Source organism: Elgaria multicarinata, chromosome 14, assembly GCF_023053635.1.
Source record: "Elgaria multicarinata webbii isolate HBS135686 ecotype San Diego chromosome 14, rElgMul1.1.pri, whole genome shotgun sequence".
Classification (NCBI taxonomy): domain Eukaryota; kingdom Metazoa; phylum Chordata; class Lepidosauria; order Squamata; family Anguidae; genus Elgaria; species Elgaria multicarinata.
This window is the reverse complement of record NC_086184.1, coordinates 16,154,867-16,182,134: the sequence shown is the minus strand read 5'-3', so window position 1 is coordinate 16,182,134 and position 27,268 is coordinate 16,154,867. Positions and strand designations below refer to the sequence as shown.

General features: G+C 42.1%; 1 protein-coding gene across 1 annotated transcript in view; it reads right to left on the bottom strand.

The window, feature by feature from the left end:
* Window positions 1-2,787: 2,787 nt before the first annotated feature.
* The window catches only part of DPY19L3 (dpy-19 like C-mannosyltransferase 3), a 38,255-nt gene continuing 13,774 nt past the window's right edge, over window positions 2,788-27,268 (bottom strand). Inside the window, exons 9-18 of the mRNA XM_063141199.1 lie at window positions 23,391-23,492; window positions 21,624-21,697; window positions 21,276-21,434; window positions 19,245-19,367; window positions 18,740-18,851; window positions 18,156-18,212; window positions 14,382-14,464; window positions 7,362-7,494; window positions 5,624-5,782; window positions 2,788-3,505 (exon numbers count right to left, since the gene is read on the bottom strand). Of these exons, the coding sequence (XP_062997269.1) occupies window positions 3,335-3,505; window positions 5,624-5,782; window positions 7,362-7,494; window positions 14,382-14,464; window positions 18,156-18,212; window positions 18,740-18,851; window positions 19,245-19,367; window positions 21,276-21,434; window positions 21,624-21,697; window positions 23,391-23,492 (1,173 nt within the window). The 3' untranslated portion in view covers window positions 2,788-3,334. The remainder of the gene's footprint in view (window positions 3,506-5,623; window positions 5,783-7,361; window positions 7,495-14,381; window positions 14,465-18,155; window positions 18,213-18,739; window positions 18,852-19,244; window positions 19,368-21,275; window positions 21,435-21,623; window positions 21,698-23,390; window positions 23,493-27,268) is intronic.

The window sequence follows — 27,268 nt, the reverse complement described above, 5'->3', positions numbered from 1 at the left end:
AGCTTGGAGTTCTACAATGGCAACATTAGATGAACTGGTATTGAAAATTACGAAGTAAAAATACCAAAATAGAGAATGCAAGATGGGGGTTCTTGCATATGTCATTTTTTTTAAAAAAAAGAAATTACAGCCACATCAGGAATCTTGGTGCAGATGATCAATTTAAGGTACAGATGCTGAACTGTAAAATACAAGGGCTGGTTGGCTGTGGCTGTGTTAGCTGCTTGGTTGATAGATACAGGAGGTGCTGGGCGAAGCAGCCCTGAGCATTTTCAGCCTCGGCAGATTACGCCCACTGCCTTCAAAGAACAGGGCAACGTTATCTAACTGCACCACATCTTATATGTGCTTATCCTGAATTAGTGGGCAGCACTCCCGTGGAGCAATCTGCTGACCTACACTCCCAGTTAAGACCAGGCACACATCCCTACAGGTTTAATTAAAGTTTTACTACTTATTAAAATGTTTTATTATTGTATTATGTTCAAACGGCAGCGGGCTCTAACCTCATTAAGAGAAACAGAGTAGAAATTATTCAGGGGCTTTGCTTGCTTAAAACGAAAATGTGGCTCGCGTCCAGGTTTGATTTAAATGCGAGTTGATTAAAGCCACCTTTCCTTCTGGTGGCAGCATGAAAGCACAGAAAGAGCTTGCATGTTACTTAATGGGTACTTGGCTAAATATAAAATTATTTGGTGTGTGGGTGACAGAACCGTGTCTAGCCCTGCAGTAATTTACCCGGGAACAACTGCAGAGGGGAAAACACACATGCTTAAATCATTGGAAAACGAGCATAGCTCAGTTGGGGAACTTTAATCTCGTTACACATCTTGATTTAATTAAATTTGGGGGAAGCTAGCTAAAGCGCCGTGAGTTTCTCATCGTTAGAAATTAATTGCAACAATTTTCTTACAGGAATTTTTTGAGAGGGCCAAAAATGCTCCTATTGATGTTTTGATGGTTTTCCAGAAGCACTTGATTACTGTCGCATTTGGTGCCAGAAATGAACACTGGCCACTGGGAATCACACTCGGGCAAACCCTGCTGAAGTTAATAAGAGATGGATCATGTCCTTGTTCAACTCCCACTCATTTTAATAGGGCTTGTGCAGACAAAGTTCCAAGGAGAAATTGTGCCCACAGCTGCTGGATGACTTGTAAATGACTGGAAAAGTCCAACTTCCAAACTTAAACCCTGCCCCTATGTCCCGTATAAAACGTTAAAATTAGCATTAGGAACATCATCACAGTGACTTTTTTTTAAAAAAACCCACAGCATTAAAAAGTTGGTAGTTTTCATAAAAGTTCAAAATGTACAAAAAATGTGAAATCTACTTGCTTTAACGTAAGATACATGATTCATGGGTTTTGCTTTGTACAAGGAACAGGGGAGTAAACAGTGATGGGTACTCCTCTCCGGAGGAAAAGGCTTCATGTGTGTGTCACGTACAATAAAGCAAAGTTCTCCCTTAAAACACAAAATATCCTACCACTTTTAATGAGCCTTATGACATTATTTCGCTTGGGTTTGGTACTCTAACTTAAAGAGACACATTTAGAAACAACAACAACTAACAACAATAACAATAACGGAATACAGGAATTGAACACTGCTGCGTGCAGGAGGGAGGTGGGGGGGCATTTCGCTTTGTTTGTAATACCTCCTTTAAATGTTTGAAGTACAGGACACTACAACATGCTACATTACACAAATCCAAAATAAAAACCTTGCTCCAGTCTTCAAAGCCTCAAAATCACACAGACAAATCAATCCGTCAAGGTGGAACCACAGGAAAACAAACAGCTACTAATGGGTGCAACTGAAACACGGCGTAACAAATATTTAAAAGTAACGACAGCTTGTCAGGCAGGGGGTGCAAGCCCTTAGGTGCCCCCCTAAGGAGGTTTGCAGGATTGAAACTCTGGTCCTCATTAGCAACGCCAGAGCTTTGCTTGAAGGCTGTTTAATTTGCAGCTGATATTAAAATCCCAATTGTAGGTTGAATACTTGCTAAAACCAAAGCTTTACATAGGTATGTTCTCACAATACCTTGATCTTAGCGACAAAGCAGCAGCTAGGATGTTAGCAGTCGCTTCCTTGTCAGCAAAGGCCAAGCAAGGCTCTTTGCAACAGCGCTCTGCTGAGAGGGAAGCGGGCAGACCAGCGGGCATGTGAGGGGAAGGTTACCAAAGGCATCACAGCGTTGACAGCTACTCCAGAGCCAACATCTGGTCCTAGTGCAAAAAAAAACACACAAAAACACACACACACCCCAACAAGAAGAAAAAGTGACCAGTATCCTTCATCCTGATTCTATGCACTCTGGCGACAAAGCTCTGGGTTACAGGAATTGGGCTGAGAAGCTTCAGAGGCCGGTCAGAAGACCACTGGGGGAAACAGTGCAACGTCGGTCGTTTCCCCTGCCCCCCTGCATTCTGGTCGTGTGACTGGGATTAGCCTAATTATCACGCCGCATTGCGGGTTGCTGTGCTGTCTGAACCCGGCGCATGGCATGGGCGTAGTGACTTTTCATCCACGCTAGAACTCCTCCTGCAAGCCAAGGGTTGCAGGGTGTGTGAAAAGTTAGTATGCCTGTGCCATGCGCTGGGTTCATACGACATGGCAACCTGCGACACGACGCAAATAATTAGGGTAATCCTGGTCGTGCAACCAGCGGGGTAAACAACCAACGTTGTACGGTTTCCCCTGCTGATTGTCTGAACCTGGTCTTAGTCTGCGATCCTGAGCACACTTATGAGGACTTACTCCCAAGTAAATATGTGTTGGATTAGTGTTCTAGAGCATCCTAAGGAAAAGAAAAAGAACAGAATGCTCTCCCACTCCCTGGTATCACAGGAACATATTAGCAAGCCAGACCCTGAGCAGAATTCCCTATATTAGCAGTTAATGGAAAGAGACCATAGTCAGTCTGTGTAATTCCCTGGTGAGTAGGCTTTGCATTTGTTTGGCATTGGAGTAAGTCTCAGGATCAACGCCCCCTCCCCTCTTTCCATGTCAAACATCTTTTGCGATGAGGTGTGTGTGCATCGTCCTTCACAACAAAAGGAGTCACACATGACATGGCAGATAGATGTTGTGGAACAGTCTTGCACACCATCAATTGTGCAGTGTACACACCACAGGCATTGCAAACCAGCCTTATGTAATCCACATGTTTTCTGGACACATAAAAAAGTTATCAAAACAAACCGTTTTGAATTGTCACAGTAATTAAAAAGTAAATACTTTGAACCAGTGTACAACTTTTCTCTCTCTCTCATATGAGCCATTTTTGTAAACTCCCTTAGCACTTTCCACTGTGATCACGGAAAAGTTATGTGGCCTTTTTATGTCTAGCAAGCTTGTACACATGGAATGTTTTGTTCTGGAATACTTTAGCAAAATACGTCGTGTACGAAGGCAGGTTTCTTTTGATTTCCTCACAGAAGCGAGGATACGGTGATGATTTCAGATCAGGCTCATTTTCCCCAGGGCCATCCATAGTCTGTAACAGAAATTACAAGGTTGTTCACACATCCTTCTATGGCTATACTAAAGAAGAGCTGCCCCATCCAAATCAAAATAAGTTGTCCTACTGCCAGAGGCTAGCAATTACATCAGGACAATGCTACAGCCCTAGTCGGGCATTCTCCTCACACAACGGCAAGCACATGAGGAGGGGGTTGTGAAGCTGTGCCCACTGGCCCCGGTCCCTTTGTTGCATCCCAGAATTCCACACAGTGGAGAAGTGGAGAGTCTGCTCTATGCTGGGAGCCCCCCTGCGCATGTCAAAACCTTGCATGACCAAAATCATGCAGAGAGAGCCAGCATGCGTAGAGCAGGTTCCCGCTTCAGAAGTTCCCTGTCCAACATGTGGAAGATGGTGGTCGGGAAGTGACTGAGGTGGGGCAGGCACACACGGCCCTGTTCCCCCTCCTCATACAACTGGAACTGCATGAGGGAAAATGCCTGAATGAGGCTGTAGTTCCCCCTCCTCATACAACTGGAACTGCATGAGGGAAAACACCTGAATGAGGCTGTAGTTCCCCCTCCTCATACAACTGGAACTGCATGAGGGAAAACGCCTGAATGAGGCTGTAGTTCCCCCTCCTCATACAACTGGAACTGCATGAGGGAAAATGCCTGAATGAGGCTGTAGTTCCCCCTCCTCATACAACTGGAACTGAGGGAAAACGCCTGAATGAGGCTGTAGTTCCCCCTCCTCATACAACTGGAACTGCATGAGGGAAAACGCCTGAATGAGGCTGTAGTTCCTCCTCCTCATACAACTGGAACTGCATGAGGGAAAATGCCTGAATGAGGCTGTAGTTCCCCCTCCTCATACAACTGGAACTGCATGAGGGAAAACGCCTGAATGAGGCTGTAGTTCCCCCTCCTCATACAACTGGAACTGCATGAGGGGAAAACGCCTGAATGAGGCTGTAGTTCCCCCTCCTCATACAACTGGAACTGCATGAGGGAAAATGCCTGAATGAGGCTGTAGTTCCTCCTCCTCATACAACTGGAACTGCATGAGGGAAAATGCCTGAATGAGGCTGTAGTTCCCCCTCCTCATACAACTGGAACTGCATGAGGGAAAACGCCTGAATGAGACTGTAGTTCCCCCTCCTCATACAACTGGAACTGCATGAGGGAAAACGCCTGAATGAGGCTGTAGTTCCCCCTCCTCATACAACTGGAACTGCATGAGGGAAAATGCCTGAATGAGGCTGTAGTTCCCCCTCCTCATACAACTGGAACTGCATGAGGGAAAATGCCTGAATGAGGCTGTAGTTCCCCCTTATACAACTGGAACTGAGGGAAAACGCCTGAATGAGGCTGTAGTTCCCCCTCCTCATACAACTGGAACTGCATGAGGGAAAACGCCTGAATGAGGCTGTAGTTCCTCCTCCTCATACAACTGGAACTGCATGAGGGAAAATGCCTGAATGAGGCTGTAGTTCCCCCTCCTCATACAACTGGAACTGCATGAGGGAAAACGCCTGAATGAGGCTGTAGTTCCCCCTCCTCATACAACCGGAACTGCATGAGGGAAAATGCCTGAATGAGGCTGTAGTTCCCCCTCCTCATACAACCGGAACTGCATGAGGGAAAATGCCTGAATGAGGCTGTAGTTCCTCCTCCTCATACAACTAGAATTGCATGAGGGAAAATGCCTGAATGAGGCTGTAGCATAGTGTAGACGAACTGTGTGCGCGGAGAATGTTCGAACAGAACTTAGGCTTCTCCTCTTATTCTTTTTCCCTTGCTGGCTCCTAGCATAGTTTACATGAGTTACCCTAATTCCTGGCCTCAGATTAATCTGCGAATTCCAATTAAGAAACAAATGCTGTACTTCGGTGACTTAATAGTTCTTCTTGGTTCACAGCACATTTCACACAATCTCAGCTGTGGATCTAAAGCCACAGGGCAGCCTCCCCCAAATGAATGCCCCCGAGGTCATGCTGGCTGGGAGTGCTGAGAGTTGTAGTCCAACACATCTGGAGGGCCCCAGGTTGGGAAAGGCTGCCACAGGGTGTCATAAAGACAGGTGGCCCTGAGGTGGAGTGTCCCTGAAGTTATTTAAATGCAATTAGGATAACAAAGTCTGGGAAGCACTTACGTGGCCATTTGCTATGTCAAGGAGATCACGCAGCCTACAGCCTCTGTTGTGCCTTCTTTCATAACAAATACTATCTTCCAGGATCACAAAATCAGTGCCAAAAGATCTGAGGATCCTGTGGACATCTTCAGGCGATCTTTTTGCATACACTTGATAAACCTATGAAAAGTTGGAACAGTGTAATTTAATTAGCATTGTTATTAAAAAACCACACCTATTTATTTAGTTGTTCTTTCTGGAGCCAAAGATTATTAAAAGGCTGAGAGGTGGGTGGGAAGAGAGCAGAAGCTAGAGGTTTTTTGGGAATTTTGTACAATGTGGAGAAAGTGGATTGAGGGAAGTTTTTCTCCCAGTTTCTTCATATTAGAATGTGGGGTCATCTGATGAAACTGATTGGCAGTAGATTCAGGACAGACAGAAAGAAGGACTTTGTCAAATAACGCAGAATTAAAGTATGTCATTCACTGTTCCAAGAAGTGTGATGGGCACTGACGTAGATGGCTTTGAAAGACAAGTTCATGGAGAAGAACTCTATCGATGGTTATTAGTCACGATGCCCTTATGGGATCCCCATGTTTAGAGGCAGCATACCACTGAATACCACTTGCTGGGGAGCAGCAGCACGAGTGAGCTATAAGTGAGCTTTAATCTCATGGCTGCGGTTCCCATCTTGCTGGCCAGCTGTGGGAAACAGGACGCTGGACAAAATGGACCTTTGGCCTGATTTAGCAGGGCTCTTCTTAAAATACCGTATTTCTTCGATTCTAAGACGCACTTTTCCCCCTAAATAAACAGCTCTAAAAATGGAGTGCGTCTTAGAATCGAAGCAATACGGTAAGAGAAGAGGAAGCTCCTGCAGCAGCCTCGAGCCATGCGAGCGAGGAGGAGCTGGTTGGGTAAGCGCCTGGTTTTTTGTTAGTCAAATTTATTCGTAAGTCCCATTGATTTCCATGGGACTTACTCGCGTGTCGTCGTCCCCTGGGGCACAGACAAGTAAAGAGCGGGACTGGAGAGTTAAGCGTTTTAGCTCCTTAATCGCGTCTTCTCCTCTCTCTCCCCGCCTGAAAATATTGTTTACTCTGTTTCAACGCCCCTCCTTCTTCCCGCACAAATGGCGGTTTCTTCTCTCACAGAAGGAAAAAAGAAAAGGATACAACCATTAGAAGAAAGCGCGGGGGGCGGGGGAGGAGGTTGGCTGGGCGGTGAGGGAAGTATTTCTTCGATTCCAAGATACCCTTTTTTCCCAAATAAACATCTCTAAAAATGGGGTGCGTCTTAGAATCGATGGCGTCTTAGAATCGAAGAAATACGGTAGAGATATGAGCAAGAAACATACACAAGAAATAACCCAAGGATTTGATTGTGCTGCATTTGAAACATAAAGTAAATTCTTTAATAGACTATGCTAGGCCAAAGAGAAATTCCAAATAATACAGTGCCAGGTAATTGCAACATGTTCCTCCTGTACTTGGGTTGGTGATGGAGGTTGGGAAGGGTCATCTTCATCTCCTGGTACCAGAGATCACTGGATTTCCAGTATAATGAAGTTTTAGGAGCACACTACGGAATACCAAAGGAGGAGTATTTAGGTCCGTGTGATATTTATTTGACTTGGGCAGGAGTGGGGCCAAGGTGAAGAGTTGGGGTTTCCTTGACCCACGACCACTAAAAACATGACGTCAGGCCTGACCAATGGCACAAACGTGAGAATGGGAAGAGCAGGCCAGAGCCCCCTTACCTGTTTCGTCCTCTCTCTCAGGCTCTTATCCTCGTAGTGGGGGTGATTGGTTAAAATTCTTCCTGTACACAACTTGACGCCTGCTAAGAGCTGCATACTTCCAGCTATCACTGCCTTCTTGGGGGTGTTAGACCTGGGCAGATATTAAGAATAGCTTTACAGCAGTACTAGTGTATCTTCACTTACTGCTGCTTTTACCAGCTGGGCTAGGCCCCTCCATCACGTTACAGAGGCCATCAGTCCCAACCCTAGGAGGAAGAGAAGACGCGGCAGACATTGACAAGCTGATCTTTCCGCCTGCTGCTGATGTTGCTACCTGACAAGAAGCCAGCAAATCGGAAGGCTGAGGTCCCACCCTTTAAGCATCTGGCTGCATTACAAACGTTTTAAGGAAGGTAAGGTCTCTAGGCTATTTCTTGCCAGGGCCTGTTTTCTGAACGGTGAGCAGACTGTTTCCATCACAGCTGGTCATTACAAGAACTGTATAACGTTAAGGACTGGTGCCTGAGTTTTCAAATTTTCCTTTCCCCTCCTCATGTGTGTCTCTTTCTTTTTGTGTTGTGTCTTTTTTATATTGTAAGCTTGAGGCAGGGATTGTCTTTTATTTATTGTTCCACAAGCTGCTCTGGGAGCCTTTCCAGTTGGAGCAGGGTATAAATGTTTTGCAGAGCAGGACCTGGGCAGATAACCTCAGTGATTAGAGCGGCCAAACAATGTTTATCCGTCCAATCAGTAAACATGAGCCTAGCGGGTAACCAATATTAGGAGCTGAAAATCTAGGAAACCTGTCATGCCTAGCTCTGCTCCCCGTTTTGGTAGAAGGTGTTTCAGCTAATCAATCAGAATCGGAGGAGTTGGCACCAGACCAGCATGTACCAGTGGGGGAGATACCTCTCACGGTTGCTCTTCCAGCTGGTGAGATCTCTCCCAAGAGCTTAACTCCTCAAGGGCAAATCCTACATACTCAGTGGGAAGCGATCATTGTTCTGGAGGAGAGCGCCCCAACAGGCTGGCTGATGCTAGGCTGCGCCACAAGGTAACACGCGTGGAGCGAAAGGAGGACGTGAGAAAGTCAGCTCGGCTCGTATTGCGTCGGAAGCCACCTCTGAATCAGCCTCTCTGAAGTAAGGGACTTTGGGAGAAGGCTTTCTGGTCTCCTTCACAGGACAATTGTCTCGCTTAATTTGCATAGTTTTGCCTAGGGGGAAGTTTTCAAGAGGCGAGACTCTCTTCAGGTGGGAAGAGATGTTAATTGCTTAATAAAAGCTTTATAAATTACTTAGCAAGCCTCCTCGTTTGTCTCCCATCGAGAACAAAAATTTCCTGAGAAACACGACAAAACCTCTTGGTCTGCCAGTCATCATCACTCATGACCTGCCAGGTGTTGCTCTGGCACAGCACATCCCTCCTGGCCTGCCAGGTTCTGCCGTAGCTCTACCTGCTGGCTCTACCTCCACACCTCTGGGATCAGCATTCTGAAAATTAGGCGAGATCTACGAATTCAACTTGGGAGGGGAGAAAGAGGAAGCATAAGCCAGCTGTGCTTTTTCCTCTTGCTTCTTCGTAACCACTGGACTTGCTATGAATAAGCAAGGAATGACCGCTAGAGGGGGACAATCAGACAGCGTGTTCCAGGCCCACTGTGCCAGGTGTAACTGAATCCCTCCACTCTAATACTTCTGTCTGGTGCAGCCAGTAAAAAGCTCAGCCTGAATCTTACACACTTAATGTGCTTCAAACGATGGAATGACACTTTTCCATTATGGAAAAACGAAGCAATTTTTACAAATGTCTGAACAAATGATGTATAAAATGAAAGGATAATTTGTTTTTATAGGTTTCTGCCAAGCTCCATAACCAGGCTGCCCAACCTGCAAACAATTTATTCTGCAAGAAATGTCACTAAATAATGACAAGGACTTACAGGTCAAACTGATTTACATTATGTAATTTAAATGTCATTCCAAGCGGACCTGATGGCATTTTGAACAAATAATCTCATTTATTTTTGAAGCTCTAAGCTTCAACAAGTTAATTACTGCTGAACTAATGGGGTAAACTGAGCACTATAATACAAAATGGGAATCTCTGCTTTATCTACACTTTTAAGAATTATAGGATTACTACAAAATAACTCATTTACAACAGAAGGCTTTAATGGGAATTACAGGGCTCAATGTACGACTTTGGGGGCCAGAGGAAAGGTAGAAACTTTCCCTGCATTTGTTAAAACCTTAGGAAAATTCCAAACATTTTAAAAAGTGCTGCTTAAAAAGGAAAGAGATTCATTTAATGATCAAATCAGACAGGATAAATTACGAACATTTTTATACAGATGTTGAGCATTTCCACTTAAGTGCTACAAATTCTCCATTTACAGATGCTTGTAAATGTAATTTGAACATGTCAGAATACGGAAATGCTTCTGGAGAAGTACGATGCTTTCTGATGTTGTTTCAAGGAACAAGGAATCATAGAATAGGAAGCAAAATAGGAAGTACTGCAAAGAAAAGACAGGTCTTTTTGGAGGTTTAGAGCTCTGATCAACGTTTTGGTGCAACCATAAATGTACCACCTAGCTGATCCTGCGAGCATGTCCAGCTTCTAGTCTAGACCATGCGGGTTAACAGACACCAGCATGCATATATTCCCTCTAATTTTATGCATTGTGCATAAAAAGAAAGGGAGGCAAGGCTTCAAACATGCTCTATGAAACAGACTACCCAACATATTTCAGTCTTGTTTCTTCAGGGGCAAGCAAATCTTATGCAACCATACTTTTGATAAGTTCTACATGACTCAGTACAATGAAATGAGATTTGATCACCACTCAAGAAGATAGTGAATCAAAAACATACTGGACATATTTGACACCGTAATAAATGTCTATTTCCTACCATCACTTTGAGGCTTTGCCACTCATGGGGTGGTGTTGTGGTTTTATTAATTTTGAGGTGCTGCCTCTCCTTTCCTTCTGCAGTGCAGATGAGCAGAAGTCTGATTCACAATACGGATCACTAACAAGATACATGCCAGGAAGCACTTTATCCTCTATGGGTCAAGGCAACGTATTAAAACTCATGCCTTGCTTTCTCATTCATTTTTTAGCCATATATCTGGGCCTCATCTAATGTTAATGCTATTGCAATTTGTGAATTGTTAGTTCAAAGTGTTAATGGGTGTCACAGATTACATGGAATAAATGTTAAATCAAACTGATCTATGTGTCTATTAAGATACATGTATGCAGCATAATGAGGTGGCAGAGTGGGCTGTGTATCACTTCAGATTACAGACCACATTTTGAATGCTCCTCTACGTGAAAGAGTTCTGCAAGTAGAAATCTAGCACAACAGCAAGAAGAACCTTTCGTTCTTCCAGTTTTCTATTTGCAGGGAGATTCCTCTCTCTCTTTTTTTAAATGTAGTGCAGTATTCAAAAAGTGTGATTCTCGTCCTACACTCTGAAACAGTACAACCCATTCTATTCCTTCAGGGATTCTATCACTTCATTCTGCTGCATGCGTAGATTTAGTTATCTGAAGCGCTTTTACCTCACTCTTCAGCTGAAAAAGGCACCAAGAGGGGCTTACAAAGATCAACAACCCTTTATTGCAGTCAATAGACCATTCCAGCACACCAAATAAGTTACATACAAAAGGAATGAGCATACATTTAGCTATTAAAAAGACATTTAGTCATAGCAGCTCTAATAGAAATGGTCAAGTTCAAAAATTTGGCCACTTGCTTGCTGATTGACTTGCCTGAGCTCTGAAATAATAGGGTCATTAAGAATTCAGTGCTCTTATTAAATAGTCCCTGCCCCGAGGGGCTTACAATCTAAAAGACACGGCACAAAAGGAAAAGCGGTTGGGAGGGAGGAGAAAAGCTCAGGCACCTGGTCTTAGTGACAATATTCCTATAGTGGCCAGCTGGAATGGAAACAGTTCAAGGAGAGGGGATGGGATGAAAGTCGGTGGTGTCTCAGCAGAGTCAAAGGAGAGACCCTGCCTTCCCTTCCCTCCCTTGTTGCAGTCTCCCAGGCTGTGGAATGGCCTGCCGGAGGAGATTCGTCAACTTGACAGTCTTTTAGCATTTAAGAAAGCTATAAAGACTGATTTCATAGAATCATAGAATAGCAGAGTTGGAAGGGGCCTACAAGGCCATCGAGTCCAACTCCCTGCTCAATGCAGGAATCCACCCTAAAGCATCCCTGACAGATGGTTGTCGACCTGCCTCTTGAAGGCCTCTAGTTTGGGAGAGCCCACAACCTCCCTAAGTAACTTATTCCATTGTCGCACTGCTCTAACAGTCAGGAAGTTTTTCCTGATGTCCAGCTGGAATCTGGCTTCCTTTAACTTGAGCCCATTATTCCGTGTCCTGCACTCTGGGAGGATCGAGAAGAGATCTTGGCCCTCCTCTGTGTGACAACCTTTTAAGTATTTGAAGAGTGCTATGATGTCTCCCCTCAATCTTCTCTTCTCCAGGCTAAACATGCCCAGTTCTTTCAGTCTCTCTTCATAGGGCTTTGTTTTCAGACCCCTGATCATCCTCGTTGCCCTCCTTCTTCTAGCAGGCCTATCCAGTGGAATTTTAGTATGCTTTTAGTATGCTTTTAGGACGTTTTAAGAATGTATATTATGTTTTGATTAATATTTTATACTTGTTGTTGTTCTCTGCCTTGATTATAAGAAATAATAATAATAATAATAATAATAATAATAATAATAATAATAATAATAATAATAATGTTGTTCCCAGGTAACTGTTGATGCCTGGTAGAGCTGGCTTGTCAGCAGAGATGCTGGCAGCCCCACTTCCTTCTTTGTCCCTGCTGCAGCCTGACAGAATAGCTGCTGGAATCTGCCTTAAAGCCCTTAACCTACTCTGCATTGGGTCCTTAGACGCCAATCTACTATTGTGTAGAAAGTGTAATAAATGATCATAATGTACAGTTCGGTTCATGCTGAATAGTTCACTGCTACCTTTTAGACCAGTGGTTCTCAACCTTCCTAATGCCGCGACCCTTTAATACAGTTCCTCATGTTGTGGTGACCCCCAACCATAAAATTATTTTCGTTCTTCTCTACATGATCCATTGTCATGGGATGGTTTGCTAATGAAAATAATACATAACAATAGCTTTAATAATACAAAAGATGATACGTGACATAGTTCAGTCAATACAGTTTCCTAAGACCATCGGAAATATGTGTTTTCCGATGGTCTTAGGCGACCCCTGTGAAAGGGTCATTCGACCCCCAAAGGGGTCCCGACCCACAGGTTGAGAACCGCTGTTTTAGACAAACCCTTCTTAAGCCTGTAATGGTAAATTTGGACGTCAAATTATATTTTGATTGAAAACAGACATGAAAACCTTCCTAAGATAGACAACTACAAGCCAAAACAAAACAAAAAAAGCTACCCTGTGCAGAAAACCCTGAATGGGAGGAGATGGAAGTTCAGCCGAACTTTTAAAGGGCTGAATGAATAACGATTGAATAGTTTCTGACAACAGGAGCTTACAAGGCAAGAAAGTATCAATCCCAGTTTCAGGTGAGAGGCATAAATTGGATTGTCGACTGCTGTTAATGCAAAAGTAATTAACTTCTCCTTATGTGCATAACATTCACTCCTCAACACGATAAATTCCAAATAACAAACAACAGCAAAAAGTGTCTGTCATGATTTAAAAGGAAAAGAGAATAAGCAGCAGTTTAGTATTCTCTGCTCTGGAATTGTGTGAAAAATTGCTCTCATTGCAACCAGTCAAATCCAGTTTGTGGCTGAAACCAAAGGTCCATGTATATTTTATGTATAAATCTATATAGAAAACACGGCATATTGCACTCCAGAGACCAGGGCTATCAAACATTTAGCATCTCTTAATACAGAAGTGGTACTAAAGACCCCTGGCTTGTGAACATCAGTCATGTGAACATGTCAATATGGTAGAAAAGGGATGGAGATGACTTTGGTCGGCTTTCAGAACGCAGTTGGACGATTTATATTAGCTATTTACTCATGAATAATCACACTGTCCGTTAACACTGCGCGGAAAAAAAGGCAGTGCGGTGGTCTAAAAGGCAAGCATGTTCCCATGGGTGACAAGAGTTTTCCTCCCCCTTTAGAAAGTTCAAGATCAGGGATAGCCAAAACAGGAGGCTCAGGGACCACCTGTAGTCACATCTTGTGGCTTCCAAAGGCCTGTGGTGCCAGGTTGGGTTCCACTTCCAATATGACAGTCTAAAGGGGCAAGGGGTAGGCATTACCAGCTGAGCTGCTTTGGGTTTGAAGCCTTTTCCATCCCTTCTGTTCCACACTGATATGAGGTCAGCAGCTCCACTCCCTCCTAAGCTGGATAACTTGTTTGGATTGGCTCCCTGATCATGATCAGAGGCAGTAAGCCTGTATAGCTGCTGGAGAACATGAGTGGGAGGGTGCTGTTGCACCGTGTCCTTCTTGTGCATTCCTGCTCAACAGCTGGTTGGCCACGGTGTTGCTGGACTAGAAGGACCCTTGGTCTGATCCAGCATGGCTGGAACATTCTGGCAGCATTCTCTTGGAGTGATGCCTAGCATGTTATCCCATTGCATGGGCAGCGGCAGGTCCACATTCCAAACAAATGGTTTGATGCTTCTTTCTTTCTTTCATTCATTTTTATACTGCCCAATAGCCGAAGCTCTCTGGGCGGTTCACAAAAAAAATATGGGTTATGGGGTGGGAAGGCTAGCACCTGAGCAGCTTGGCTGGGAGAATTCAGCCCCCACCAGGCTGACAGACTTTGCTATCAATGGTCCAGCCCCCCAAAACTGTAAGACGATGCTTCAGCAAGAGGCTTTGTGTACAGTTGTGATTTCAACAGTCTCACTAACTGTGGCCAAATGCTTCCATGTGCTACGTAGCCCACTTTTTAGAATCGGTCAATGTAGGTCACTGGTAGAACCACAGGGCACCACCGCTGAGTACATGAGCTCACTCTAAACAGCATCTAATTTAGATAAAGTAAAAACCTTCTTACTTAATCCAGTTCATAAGCTCCACTGTGTCTGGGTCATAGAATTCTCTCAGCTCGGACAGCTCAGCCATCACTCCGGGCCAGAACTAGAAGAAAAATGAGCACACGAAAAAGCCACAGAGAATAAGCCACGTCAGATACTAGAAAAGAATGTAAGCCTATGCGGCAGGGTCTTGCTATTTACTGTTTTACTCTGTACAGCACCATGTACATTATGGTGCTATATAAATCATCATCATCATCATCATCATCATCATCATCATCCACGCTTTTAAAGCACTGGTGAGAAAAGTAACCACTGACACACGAAGCATCATCTCTTTTTCTCCACTCAGCAATGGTTGTCTAGTATGTTAAAATGTGGCAAACAAGAATTGTACAGAACAAAGCAGGACAGTAGGACAGTAAATGGGGAGACTGCACTGGAATATATCTCATATATTGCTCTAAACGTCGTATCAGAAAGTAACTTGCAGATCATCAGCCACTTGAAGGAAAGGTGCTTTTCCATGGGAGCACCTGATAGGGCCAAAAATAATCTTAAGTCTGATGGCAAAACTAGACAATACATGCAAACACATGTTTCTAAACCCCAGTGGCCACTTGGTTTATGAAAAAAACAGATGGCAAGGAGTAAATTACAGTAGAAAAGTGGTGGTGGTATGTTTAACTCTCTTCCCTGCCTGCCATTTTTCACCCCCATGAGCCAAGCTTTCCCTTGTGACATCCCAGGTGTGTTGGTAAGGGTAAAAACACATCTAGAATCCCACAGGGAGAAAAATAATATGTGTGGGGGAGGTGGTAGATATTCAGTGGAAAAGTGGAAGGCAGGGAAAGGGTTAAACATACCAGAGCCGTCTTGTAAATTTCGTGACACACTGTGGGACGACTCTAAGTCGGCTTGCAAAGCAACCAAAGCTGAAGCTGAACAAATAAACCTTTCAAGCAATGTATCTGGACTTAACAGCGGCCACATGCCTCCAAAGAGGCTTTCATTAGCTTATTTGAGATTAGGTTATAATCCCACAGAAAACCTACACGTTTGGTGGGGGGACGGGGGGGGGGGGCGGGAGGGGAGGACAGCTAATGCAAATTTGGCTTGATAACCTGTAACAACAGGGGGAGAAAAACAGATGTGAAAGACGGGCAGTTAAAAAGTTTAAGGAAGACACAGAGCTGAATGCGGAAAAAACCGAGGGGATTCAGGACGAGTAGAAAGAGAATTCTAGCCTTTGAATAACTTTCCACGTCTGTGTCGGCAGACAGAGAAGGTGATGCATAGGGGAACCAACAGGCTGGTCGTGCAGAGGGCATCCAGTGCCTAGGGTTGAATGCACAGTGCTTTGATATGCATAAAGAAGTGATTGGACAGCTTTGAGCACCAGTTTGAGGTGGGGGGACTGAATTGAGGCATACCCTTCTCTGACTACCCCAGTAGAGGTGATCATGGCTGTCAGAAGTGATGGTACCAGTCATCTGTTCAGTGAGAAGAGAGAGGGCGATCTTTTCAAACATCAGCCGCTATGAAGCCTGCTTCTGGATGTTTGGACTGGGGAAATGCTTTTAGATATCTATGAACAAAAGATGGAATCTGCCATCCTTTGCTCCCGAGAAAGAGCTAAAAATAAGGCACCTTGCAGCACTTTCTATTTTTAAAGAGTGTTGTGAAATAAACACTAATTGGTAGAGACTATACAGTTAATTATTTGTTGCTCTAGAAGTGGCTCATACACAGCAAATACGATGCAACAAGTATTTAAGGGCTCAGTCCTATGCATGTTTAGACAGAAAAGGTTCTACAACTCCCAGCATTCCCCAGCCAAAATGGAGGATTGGTATGTTTAGAAAACAATTAATGCAGAATATTACTTAGATATTTAGTTGTTCATTTACACAGGTAATTACTGGATGAGGAAAAACAAACTGGAGCTGAATCCAAACAAGATGGAGGTGCTTGCTGTCAAAGGTCATAACCTGGGTTTGGAGGTGTGTCAACCAGTTCTGGATGGGGTTACACTCCCCCTGAAAGACTGTGTTCGTAGCTTGGGGGTGCTTCTAGACCTGTCGCTCCAAATGACAGCCCAGATAGATGTGACAGCCAGGAGTGCCTACTATCAGCTTCGGCTGATACGCCAGCTGCACCCCTTCCTAGAGTCGGAAGACCTAAAGACGGTAGTGCACGCGCTGGTAACTTCAAGTCTTGACTTCTGCAATGCGCTCTACATAGGGGTACCTTTGTGCCTAGTCCGGAAACTTCAACTAGTTCAAAATATGGCAGCCAGGTTGGTCACCAGTACACCTAGGGGTTACACATTACACCAGTCTTAAAATCCCTTCACTTGGCTGCCAATTAGTTTCCAGGCAAAGTATAAAGTGTTGGTTATCACCTTTAAAGACCGACATGGTTTGGGTCTAGGCTACCTGTGGGATCGCCTGATCCGCCCTGCACACTCAGGTCCTCTGGGAAGAATTTACACCAGCCAATAAAAACAAGGCTGACAACTATTACCCAGAGGACCTTTTCTTCTGCCGCTCCCAGTTTGTGGAATGGCTTGCCGGGAGAGATCCGTCAACATAACAGTCTTCCAGAATTTAAGAATGCAATGGTTCTAAACGTTTGAATTAGTTGTATGTATTTTATGGTGTTTTTATTAGTGTTGTACCGCGCCTCGATCCAGAGGGAGAGGCGAGTAACAAATAAATAAATATATTATTATTATTATTATTATCATCATCATCATCATTGTTTGTATGTATGTATGTATGTATGCATGATGTTTTTATGTTTGAGATATGGATATCTTGCCTTTACAGTAACTTCCTCACAAGGCAACTTAAGTAATTAAACATTAACAACAAAACCAATAAATTAACAGTTAGAAAAGCAGCACTTAGAACATGAAGTCAAATAAAGCTGTTAATAAGGCCAAGTGGAATAAAGATGGTTATACAATTTGCTTAAATGACACTAATGGCGGGTAAAAACACATCTCCCTAGGGAGGAAATTCCAATGATGTGGGGCCTCCACTTGACAGGCCCTGTCCCTGGCAACCTGATGATTCATAATAGCAGGCCATAGAACTGGGCTTCTGAGACCTATTTCAGGTCCTGGGCAGATTCTTATAAATACAGTATGTTATGATGCAAGTAGAATGTTGTTTGGATTTTCACCAAACACCAAAGTTTAAATAAGAAAATAGGAAGATCTACAGATGATGGATGAGCAAAAATCTGCTTTTTAAAAGAGGCAATTGGCTTTAATTGGACCAACTTGGGTTTGGTTCTGGAATATGTCTCCGTTTTCAGACTGAATGAAAATGCAACTATTATTCATCAACTATTACCCCAGGTGGTTATGAATGCTAATATTTTTATGGAGTTTTCCCAGGTTACATTTTCATTCTCACAAATTCTTAGGGGTTGTTCACATGTAATGGCAGCAAATCTTCGGTTCATTAACCCATGAACTGCGGGGATGCAGTTAACACATAAGCCACTTCTAGTTGCAAGCCACAACCTACAAAAGTCACATTCATAGGTTGTTACTATGATGACTGAACCTGGGTACTTTTGTGTTGTTCATGGGTTAAATAACACAAAGTTAATCCATGGTTTGTTCTTTACATCCTTATACAAGACAATATGGACAAATTTAATAGTGTGAGAACTGACCCACAGTGACTTAGAAATTTGCTTTATACTTAAATAGGTACTTTGTCATAAAAATAATAATCTTGACAAATGAAAAAAGAAAAAATACTAAGTAAAAGTCCTACCTTATAGCAAAGATACAGTAATATGAGCACTGGAGTTAAATATCTAATCACAGATACCTAGGCAGAAAAGAAAACAAGTATATTTCAACCACCATACGGATCAGCTTCATAAATCACATTTTGAAGTCAAGAGAGTAACTTTACTATGTTAATAATCACCCTTTTTGAAATACATTCTATTAAGAACTTTTAAAAATACCATGCATCAATTTAGCTTCTGTGCATTGCAAAATATGTTATTATCCTGTATGTGAAAAATATACTGTTGTTCTTACTATTTTTCATGAAAAGCATTATTTTGTTTATGCCTTCCATAGCTTCTGCAACATCACCATCTAGTGGACTAACAGCACAGTCCTATTCATGTTTAGACACGAAAAAGTCCTACTACAACTCCCAGCATTTCCCAGCCATGATGGGATTTAAGGACTGGGCCTTTAAATAGCATTCCTTTTAAAAAAAAGTATTACACTCCCCAAATACACCCTAAACAAATTAAATCATATCTACATCTAAATAGTTCTGGTCCAGTGAATTACAAATCCATTTTAAGCATTTAAACGTCCAAACATAACGGCTCAAACCCTTTGAGGTGTGTAAAGATGGACAAATCTCAAGATCAGTCCCCACATGTCACTACTGCACAAACCAGAAGCTGCAAACACACATATATGGGAAGTCCAGAGATATTTCATCCTGCAAGATGAAAAAGAATAGTAATAATAATGTGACATGTAAAGGAAAGCTGAATAGCATTTATGTTGTCTATACCAGCGTGCACATGTGAACATAATTTTAATTTGTTTCCAGAATATTCAATATTTAAAAGCAATTATAGAGACAAGGTCATAATCAACTTTGGGATCCCATCATGAAGAGCTGGAAGTGAAATTCCTCTCTCCTCTCCCTATTTCTGAGTGGTTTTGTTTTTTTGGGTAGAATTGATATAGTGCAACAGGGATGCACATATTATGAAAAAGGAAGCTGAACGGGCAGTAGAGATATTTATAGCCTGCCTTATTTGTTATTTCATATTGCACACTGAGTCTCCAGTGTTTTGCATGCTAAGATATGTCAAGTAAAGCATACCTCATTGTGCTAAAAGCCAGTAATCCAAACAGAATAGTGTGTACTAAGTTGTAAGCAGCACCAGGTTTCAGTAGTGTTGCACACTTTTGTAGTTTATCCGTGGCTTTGATGTTTGCAGAACCACTGAGTTAGAGGGAAATAATAATAATAATAATAATAATAATAATAATAAGAAGAAGAAGAAGAAGAAGAAGAAGAACACAGCTATGTTATACTAAGCAATATGTTATTTTAAAACAGGACATTTGTATGCACTTCATAGTAACCTCTTGGTTTCAGGGAAAATAAAACATTCTAAGGCAGTACTAATAGATTTTTCATTCTTACCAAGTGCTTTAAATATTCCCCTGTGCAAGATTTTCCATTTCCATGCAGGACTGGCAAATCATGGTGCAGGAGTGATGATACCCATTAAAGGTTTCAGAACTCTAGAGAACATGCAAGGTGTCCACAGGTTCTCCAATATGTATTTCAACCAAGTGTAGTTCCGGGCAGGTGGACAACAATATAGTACTTTTTTTTAATTGCTAAATTTAATCCAGGATTACAGTAGCAGCAGCAATAAAGTCAGTAAAAACGATATAATCCAGCAGAGCCCATCAAAACTCAACCTAACACCAGCTATAAAACATGCAGGAAGGCCTTGACAAATAGAAAATTGTTTGCCTTCTGTTGAAAAGATAGCAGTCAGTGCCAGGCAAGCTTTACTGGGGAAGGTATTTCATATGTGTGGCGTCCCAACCAAGAAAGTATTCATGTGTGGTGCCCCAACCAAGGAAGTGAAACAGTGGAGGGCTTCCTTCAAATCAAAAGGCAAGCATCAAGGCAGGGCCATATTGTAGAAGGCGATCCTTCTGATAACTGGATCCTTTTAGGGCTAGAAAATTTTCAGTACTTTGAATTGTGCCTGGAAATGGCATTCCAATATAGCTCGTCGCAGTGAGACTCCAAACAGCTGTGTTTTGTACTAACGGACGCTTCCAGCCATCAAAGACAGTCTGACTAGATGTCAGTGAGAGGGTTCTAGCCTTCTCCTTTGTAGGAAAGCGCTATAGCTCAGGGGTAGAGCATGTGCTCTAAGTCCTGGGTTCAATCTTCAAAGTCTGAAATCCTGGATAGCTGCTGATAATACTGATAATACTAGGTAATTCTGAGCTAGGTAGACCAAAGGTCTAACATGGTATAAGGCAGCTTCCAAAATTCTCTGTGAACGACAATTTCTTATTTGAAGGAATTTGTGTGTATAGAGGAACATTCCATCATGTGAGGCCCGCTTGCAGCCTGAAGCGGTATAGCCCAGACACAGCTTTATTGCCTGAATGTCTCTAGGCCTTAGTGATGTCAAATATCCATACTCCAGTGTGACTGAACTTGCTGTAATCTGAGGACTGCAACTTTATCTCTCAGTCACAAACATCTGTGGCCTCAAACTTGGATGGCTTTAAAAGGGGATTACATAGATTCATGGAGGAAAAGGCTAACAATGGCTACAAGTCAAGATGGCTGTATATCACTTTCAGTATCAGAAGAAACAATCCCCTAACTTTCAGTTGTTGAGGAAGACAAGTGCTTCAGGGATTCCCAGAGGCATCTGATTGTCCATTGGTGGAGCAGAGTGTTGGACTAGATATGCCTTTATTCTGATCCAGCACAACTGGGCTAGCTACTGACCTTGCTAGCTACTTGCCTGAAATGAAGTAGTAATGCAACCTTGTTGTGCTGATATGACTTTAGTTAGTAAAGCGGTACATATGCACTTCAATCTAAGCACTCATCTTGTTGTTAGCAAACCTTATGACTGAGGCTGCAAGAGTTGCAGCTTTTGGATTCAGAAGACCAAATTCAATCCAATTAGGACGTTTCCTAACACCAAACTTGGAATAACCAATTCAATCCTTTCACAACACAGCTTTTAGATATTTGTTTCAAATCTGTGGTGAGTATACACTGCTGTGTATTCTTGTTCTTAGCAACCAGAAAAAGAAAGACACACATTAAAAGTAAAATCTTACAAGTTATAAGCAGACATACCTGAGATTTTGAAAACTAACAAATACAGCTGTTATGGCCATCACAAAAAGCACAAATATGTAGGCATAAAAAACTAAAGTGTCTGAAAGTCTTGTGAAAGTATTAAAAGGTAAAACACGAAAAGCTTCTTCACACAGATACAGGTTAGCATCAAAATCTCTAAAGAAAGAGAAGAGAGGAAATATTACAACTTGAGGTGCATATAAACTAATATAAAATTATTCACTCAGTTGCCTGTTACAAAGGCTTAATGTGAGACCAAGAATTACTATTCAGCATTTATAAGCAGAAGTAACTGATGCTTTATATTGAGAAGATATAGGGAAACATTTTACTTTTGAAAAGTACCTTGTGGCTCCAAATCCAAATTTTGCTTTCAGGAATTTAAATATATGCTCGTCTGACTCCAGATTAAGAACTTTCTATGAAGAGAGAAAAATAAAATCATAATGTTCTCCTACCTATGAAGATTAAGAACTCTCTATGAGGAAAAAAAATTAAAGTTATAAGGCTATGAAAATTAATACACAACTGCTCCGCTACGAACAATCCCATTGTGACATTTCATAAGTGCAACACAATTTTACTTTGGCTTTTCTTAGAACTGTAGAACAATTCATATCAATTCAGGTCTACAAGCAGAGTGCTGCATCAATAAGCAGCGGGCACAAATACCACTGCCACAATCGCATAACAATTCTCACTGCCGTATATTGTTTTAGCTTGCAAGGCCAGCATGCAATCTGATATTTAACTGGATTCCCCCCCCATAGTGTACATCTTTTATAGAAATAAATAATAATTTATTATATTTGCTATTTTGATACAAATTTGTAGTCTTAAGACTTCACAAATGTGGAAATCCAAGGAGTCTCTAGTCTAAGCCTGACATGTACGCTCTTCAGTGTGAACAAAGATGAAGGAAAAGCTCCTTGTTCAGCAGGGTTAGATATGCTTCTCCTATAAACCTCACAGCTGCTGGGAAGGGATGGACCCCTGGGCCCGGATTGCTTGCCCAAGAAAGTATAGATGAAGTGGCAGCATCTAGGACGTGGAACCCCTTGCCCGGGGAGATCTGTCTAACCCCCTCTGTGCTTTCCGCCATCCATTTTCTTTTATTGTAAAATCTTTAACTGGTTGCTTTATTGTGTTCTATTATTGATAGGTTGTTTTATTCTTTAATCTTATTCTGCATCTTGAGTGCTTTATAGTGGAAACGCGGGATATAAATTATCTTATAAAGGAACAAACAAGAAAGAAAGTCTAAACTGATTGAGGGAGGATAGGAAAAGGGGAAAACAGGGCGGCCAGCATGTAGTGGTGAATGTTATGGAGCTCGTTATGTATCGGGACATTCCAAACAGAAAGCAGCACATTTCATTTCTCTCTCCCCACCTCGCCCCCTGCATTTGTAGTGGGAGGAATTCAAGCTGTCTATTGAACAGACAAATAAGAAACCACATTCTTTATCATCTCAGTGGCATCTCTCTGTCCTGAATCTCCCACCAATCAGCTCTGTGAGACGACCCTGGGTTCTAGTATTTTGAGAGAGGGATAAATCCTTGTTCAAAATTCTTATCGGAGTTGTTTGTGGCAGGGAAGAGTAAAACAACCTCCCTGGAATTGTTCTTTCCCTGGCTAATATATGGGGCTGGGTTGGTCTCCCACTTGCCATGAGGGTCTTCCTGGAAAACAGGTGATGCAGTGGCTTATGTGTTGTGTAGTGATTTTCATATTGGGCTGTGATCTAAATGTACATTGGGTTATTTGTGTAATTTTGTATACATCCAACTGTGTCCATCCACGGATGGAATGGCATTCATCAGCGGGGCAGAAATCCCTTCTCCATGCAGCCCCCTGTGCCCTCCCAAACTCTGCTTAGAACGGCTGGGGGACCCTCTGGAGCAGGTTGGGGTGGTGGTGGAAGGGGATGCAGAGGTAGGAAGAGGACTTGAAATATTTGTTGTTGTATGAATGGAAGTCAGCGCATGCCATGTTGGATATAGCCCACTATGATTTAATCCACAGAGCCACTCAAATTCACTACCAACATCTAACGAGATGCTAGATAGATATAAATTGGAAAACAACAGGAAAGAAAGCACATTTACCCACCTTAATAAAATTATTTACAAGAAACGTCAAACATAGCACTAAGAGGACATGAACGAAAAGTTTCCCAAGCCTGCTAAACAAACCTCCAGTTTTCAGGTTATTCTGGAAAATGAAAGCAATAACATTTTAAAGTTTAAAACATAGCTATCAAAAGACAAATTATGTCACTCAACATTACTGATTTATCTATTTTAATTTAAAAATTACTGTTAACAGTCGTGTTAGACATAGTGCTATGACACAAAGGGCATTTCAGCGTCACTTTCAGATTAGTATTAACGGGAGGAGCCGTTGCTGAAGCGAAAAGCCAAGGGCATTTTCAAACCACTGACTCTGCCAGAGCAAATACAAAATCAGTTGTAAGGACCTGAATATGGCTACAGTAGGCAGTGGCAGCATGAAACTGGAGCCATACATCTTGCAGAGATCTTGTTGTGAGAACAGGAGCTCATATTGAGCAAGACGCTAAATAGGATGCAGGGGAAAATACTGTATATATATACTTGGCAAAAATATAAGGGAATTCTGATCTAAAAGAAATTTATGACTTCTGCATGAGAGGATGCATAAGGATAACAGGTCCCAGGTTTCCTTTCCCGCTACTGCCTGCTTAGCACTTCTGCTTTCGAACTAAAGAAAGCCATTGTCCAAGAGTGATGTGGCCATCAAATGACTGACTCCATCTGCTAAATGGTCCTTGTGTGCCATCCAAATGCAGCTTTCAGTTGAAGGCTGCACTTGACTGTCTTGTCAATTAATCTCAGAGTTCTCTCTCATTTGACCAAGAACTCCCAACTGCTCTGTGTGCTCTCCAAGGTACTAAGATCAGTAATGACTTCCTAAGGTCAGTTCCTTTGGTACGTGTTCAAGTAGACGTCTCATCGCAAACTCTTGCAGCCCAATCCTCTGCATGTTTATCTTGAAGTAAGTCTCACTCTGCTCAATTACTCCCAAGTAAGTGTCCATGGGGTCAGACCCCAAGTTAACCTAGAACTACTATGTTACATTTAGAATTGGTGCCTCAGCTTGCTCACTGCGCTCAACATCCAAGGTCCTCCTCCGGGTGCCTACTCCGAGGGAAGCTCAGAGGACGGCAACAAGGGAGAGGGCCTTTTCTGTGGTGGCCCCCCAATTGTGGAACAACCTCGCTGATGAGGGTTGCCTGGTGCCAACATTGTTAGCTTTTCGGCGCCAGGTCAAGACTTTTCTCTTCTCCCAGGCATTTAGCAATATGTAATTAGCCTGGGTTAATTGTTATGTTTTTGGGGTTTTAAATTGTATGATTTTGTGATTTAAATTTTTTTGTACATTGTTTTTAAGTGTTTTTATCCTACGTAAACTGCCCAGAGAGCCTCGGCTATAGGGCGGTATACAAATGTAATAAATCCTCCTCCTCCTCCTCCTCTTCCCTCCTATCTTTTCTGTTATATCGTTTAGATTGTATGCCTATGGATAGGGACTGTTTTGTTTTTCTTGAGCTTAAATAACCTTAACAGCTGAAGAGCAGGGTACAATTGCTTTAAATACACAAAATTTCAGAGTAAGAAACCATCAGTCTCATCTAATGCTGATTAATATCAGAAAGCAGATAGCTGCACTATCTTCCTAGCATTCCTAACATTTTGGTAATGGACCAAAATGTACATTACCACTTAATAAGTTCTTCTTATAAGCCTGAATCTCTGTGTATAAAGAAGTATCATGTTAAATCAGCTCTTCACGTACTAAGAGAAAGACAAGATCTCAAAGCAGCATGGCTGTAAGCCAAGCCACACAGAATTCTTAAGATTATCTGTTTCAGTTCTGCCATCTGTTTGGCTCTCACTTCCATGAAATCTTGAGTAGAAGGGTGGTATTGTTGAACTGGGGTCACACACCTGGTATCAATCTGCTACATAAGGATGGATTAGAAACTTTGGTTACAGTTTATGCTACCATTTTTGTCACCAATCTCATTTAGTATCTGTTTCCAGAGGGTAGCTGTGTAAGCCTATTGCAGCACAAACAACACAGTCTTGTGGCATCTTAAAGACCAACACATTTATTTTGGCATAAGATTTTATGGACTCTGGTGCAGTGGTGCACTTCATAAGATGCATGGAGGATTATGGAGAGTTTCAGATTTAGATAGATAGAACATTAAAACTTGACTAGGTGGGACTTGAGACAATTACTGGAATAAAAAAGGATTACAAGGGTTGTAGACTGCTGCAGAGTCCAAAGAGAAAAGTGAACACCAGACATTGGAGAAAAATTGGAATCCCTCTTCAGACCACATGGGATTACATTTAGGACTTAGAGGAGTTGCAGAGCTGTCTAGGCACAAAGGTGGGTGTGGTTGGGGGTACTCTAGAATTAAAACATCACAGCAGAGATATTCATGATTAAACAAAAAAGTATTCTATAGTCAAAGAGACAGCACAGACAAATCATCAAGCAAAGAGTCCTCGAGATAGGAGTTCAAATGGTCATAGCTGCGTTTTGTCCCCTTTAAGCGCTGCACACTGGTTAGCAAGTGGAAAATGTCAGCATCAACATGAAAAAATACTTGACATTCTCCATGAAAGCTTTTACTCATGTTTGTTTTGAACAGATGGAATCAATGGTTCAACTGGGGAGATTCTTGGACATACAAGCTAAAGACTGATTATGCATTTGTGGGGCAACAGTATTGGAGGGTTTGCCTTACGATATTTTGGAATGTTTGGCTATACTCTGCTATTAGAGAGCACTATCTAGAACCTTATTAAAGAAAATGAAATACCAGAATGTGAAAGGAAAAAAAATAAGCCTTTTACTATAAGAAACTAATCAGTATATAACTCAGAGAATAGCTTCCTTAGAAGTAAAGACTTCCAGACTTAGGAAAAAAAGTTATCTAGAATCCATCTGGTGAAGATTCTGAGCTCTGAGAATATAAAACCCACACTGGTAAGTACCTCTTCAATTTTTAAATTCTATCGCTTTTGGAATACTTTTAACCTTAATTCTTAGTCTTGTTTAGTAAAGCCCAAATATTAAATGCTGCCCTTTGTATAATTTTGTGTGTGGGATTTTAACATGTATTTTGTTTTGCTCTCTTTTAATATGATGTGCACCTACTTTTACATGGAATTTTTCATGTATTGTATCTTGTTCTCTTTGATATAGTCTTCAGTCTAACTCAATAACCTCCTATTCTGTTCTATTCTATTCAATATAGAAGCTTGTTTTGTTCATTGAGTGTTCCTGAAATAATGGTCACTAACTTGAAATACTTTTTTTTAGTACATCCTTGAAATTCCCTCTGTCATTGTTTCCTCATTAGTGCCCTCAGTTCTTTCCTTCCTTAGGGTCAGGTGAAGGTCTGATATGCTGCCAAGGGAGCTCACTTGATAAGAACGTAAGAGGAACTTCTGATGGATCAGACTATTAAGTCTAAAATCCTGTTTCCAACAGTGACTAGATTCTGAGATGTCCACAGCAGGGCAAGAAGGCAACAAAATATCCCTGCAATTTGCAACCATATCTCCAGCAAAACTAGCAAAAAATGCCTTTGACTCTGGAGGTTCCATTTAGCTATCATGGCTAATACCCAGTCATAGACCTGTCTATCATAAATTTGTCTCATCTTCTTTTTAAGCTTGCGGCCATCAGGAAGAGGGTCTTTTCTACTGTTGTGTCCTGGCTGTGGAATGAGCTCCTTAGAGAGGTTCGCCTGGCACCTACTTTGTACACATTTCAGCACAAGGTGAAGACATTTTTATTTCCCCAGTATTTTAGCATTCTACCAGCCTAGTTTTTTAGCTCCACTATCTTAAATCTGTGTTTTAAATCACTGTATTGCTGCCTGGTTTTATTCTGGCTGTACTTTTATATTGTGGTTTTACACTGTGGTC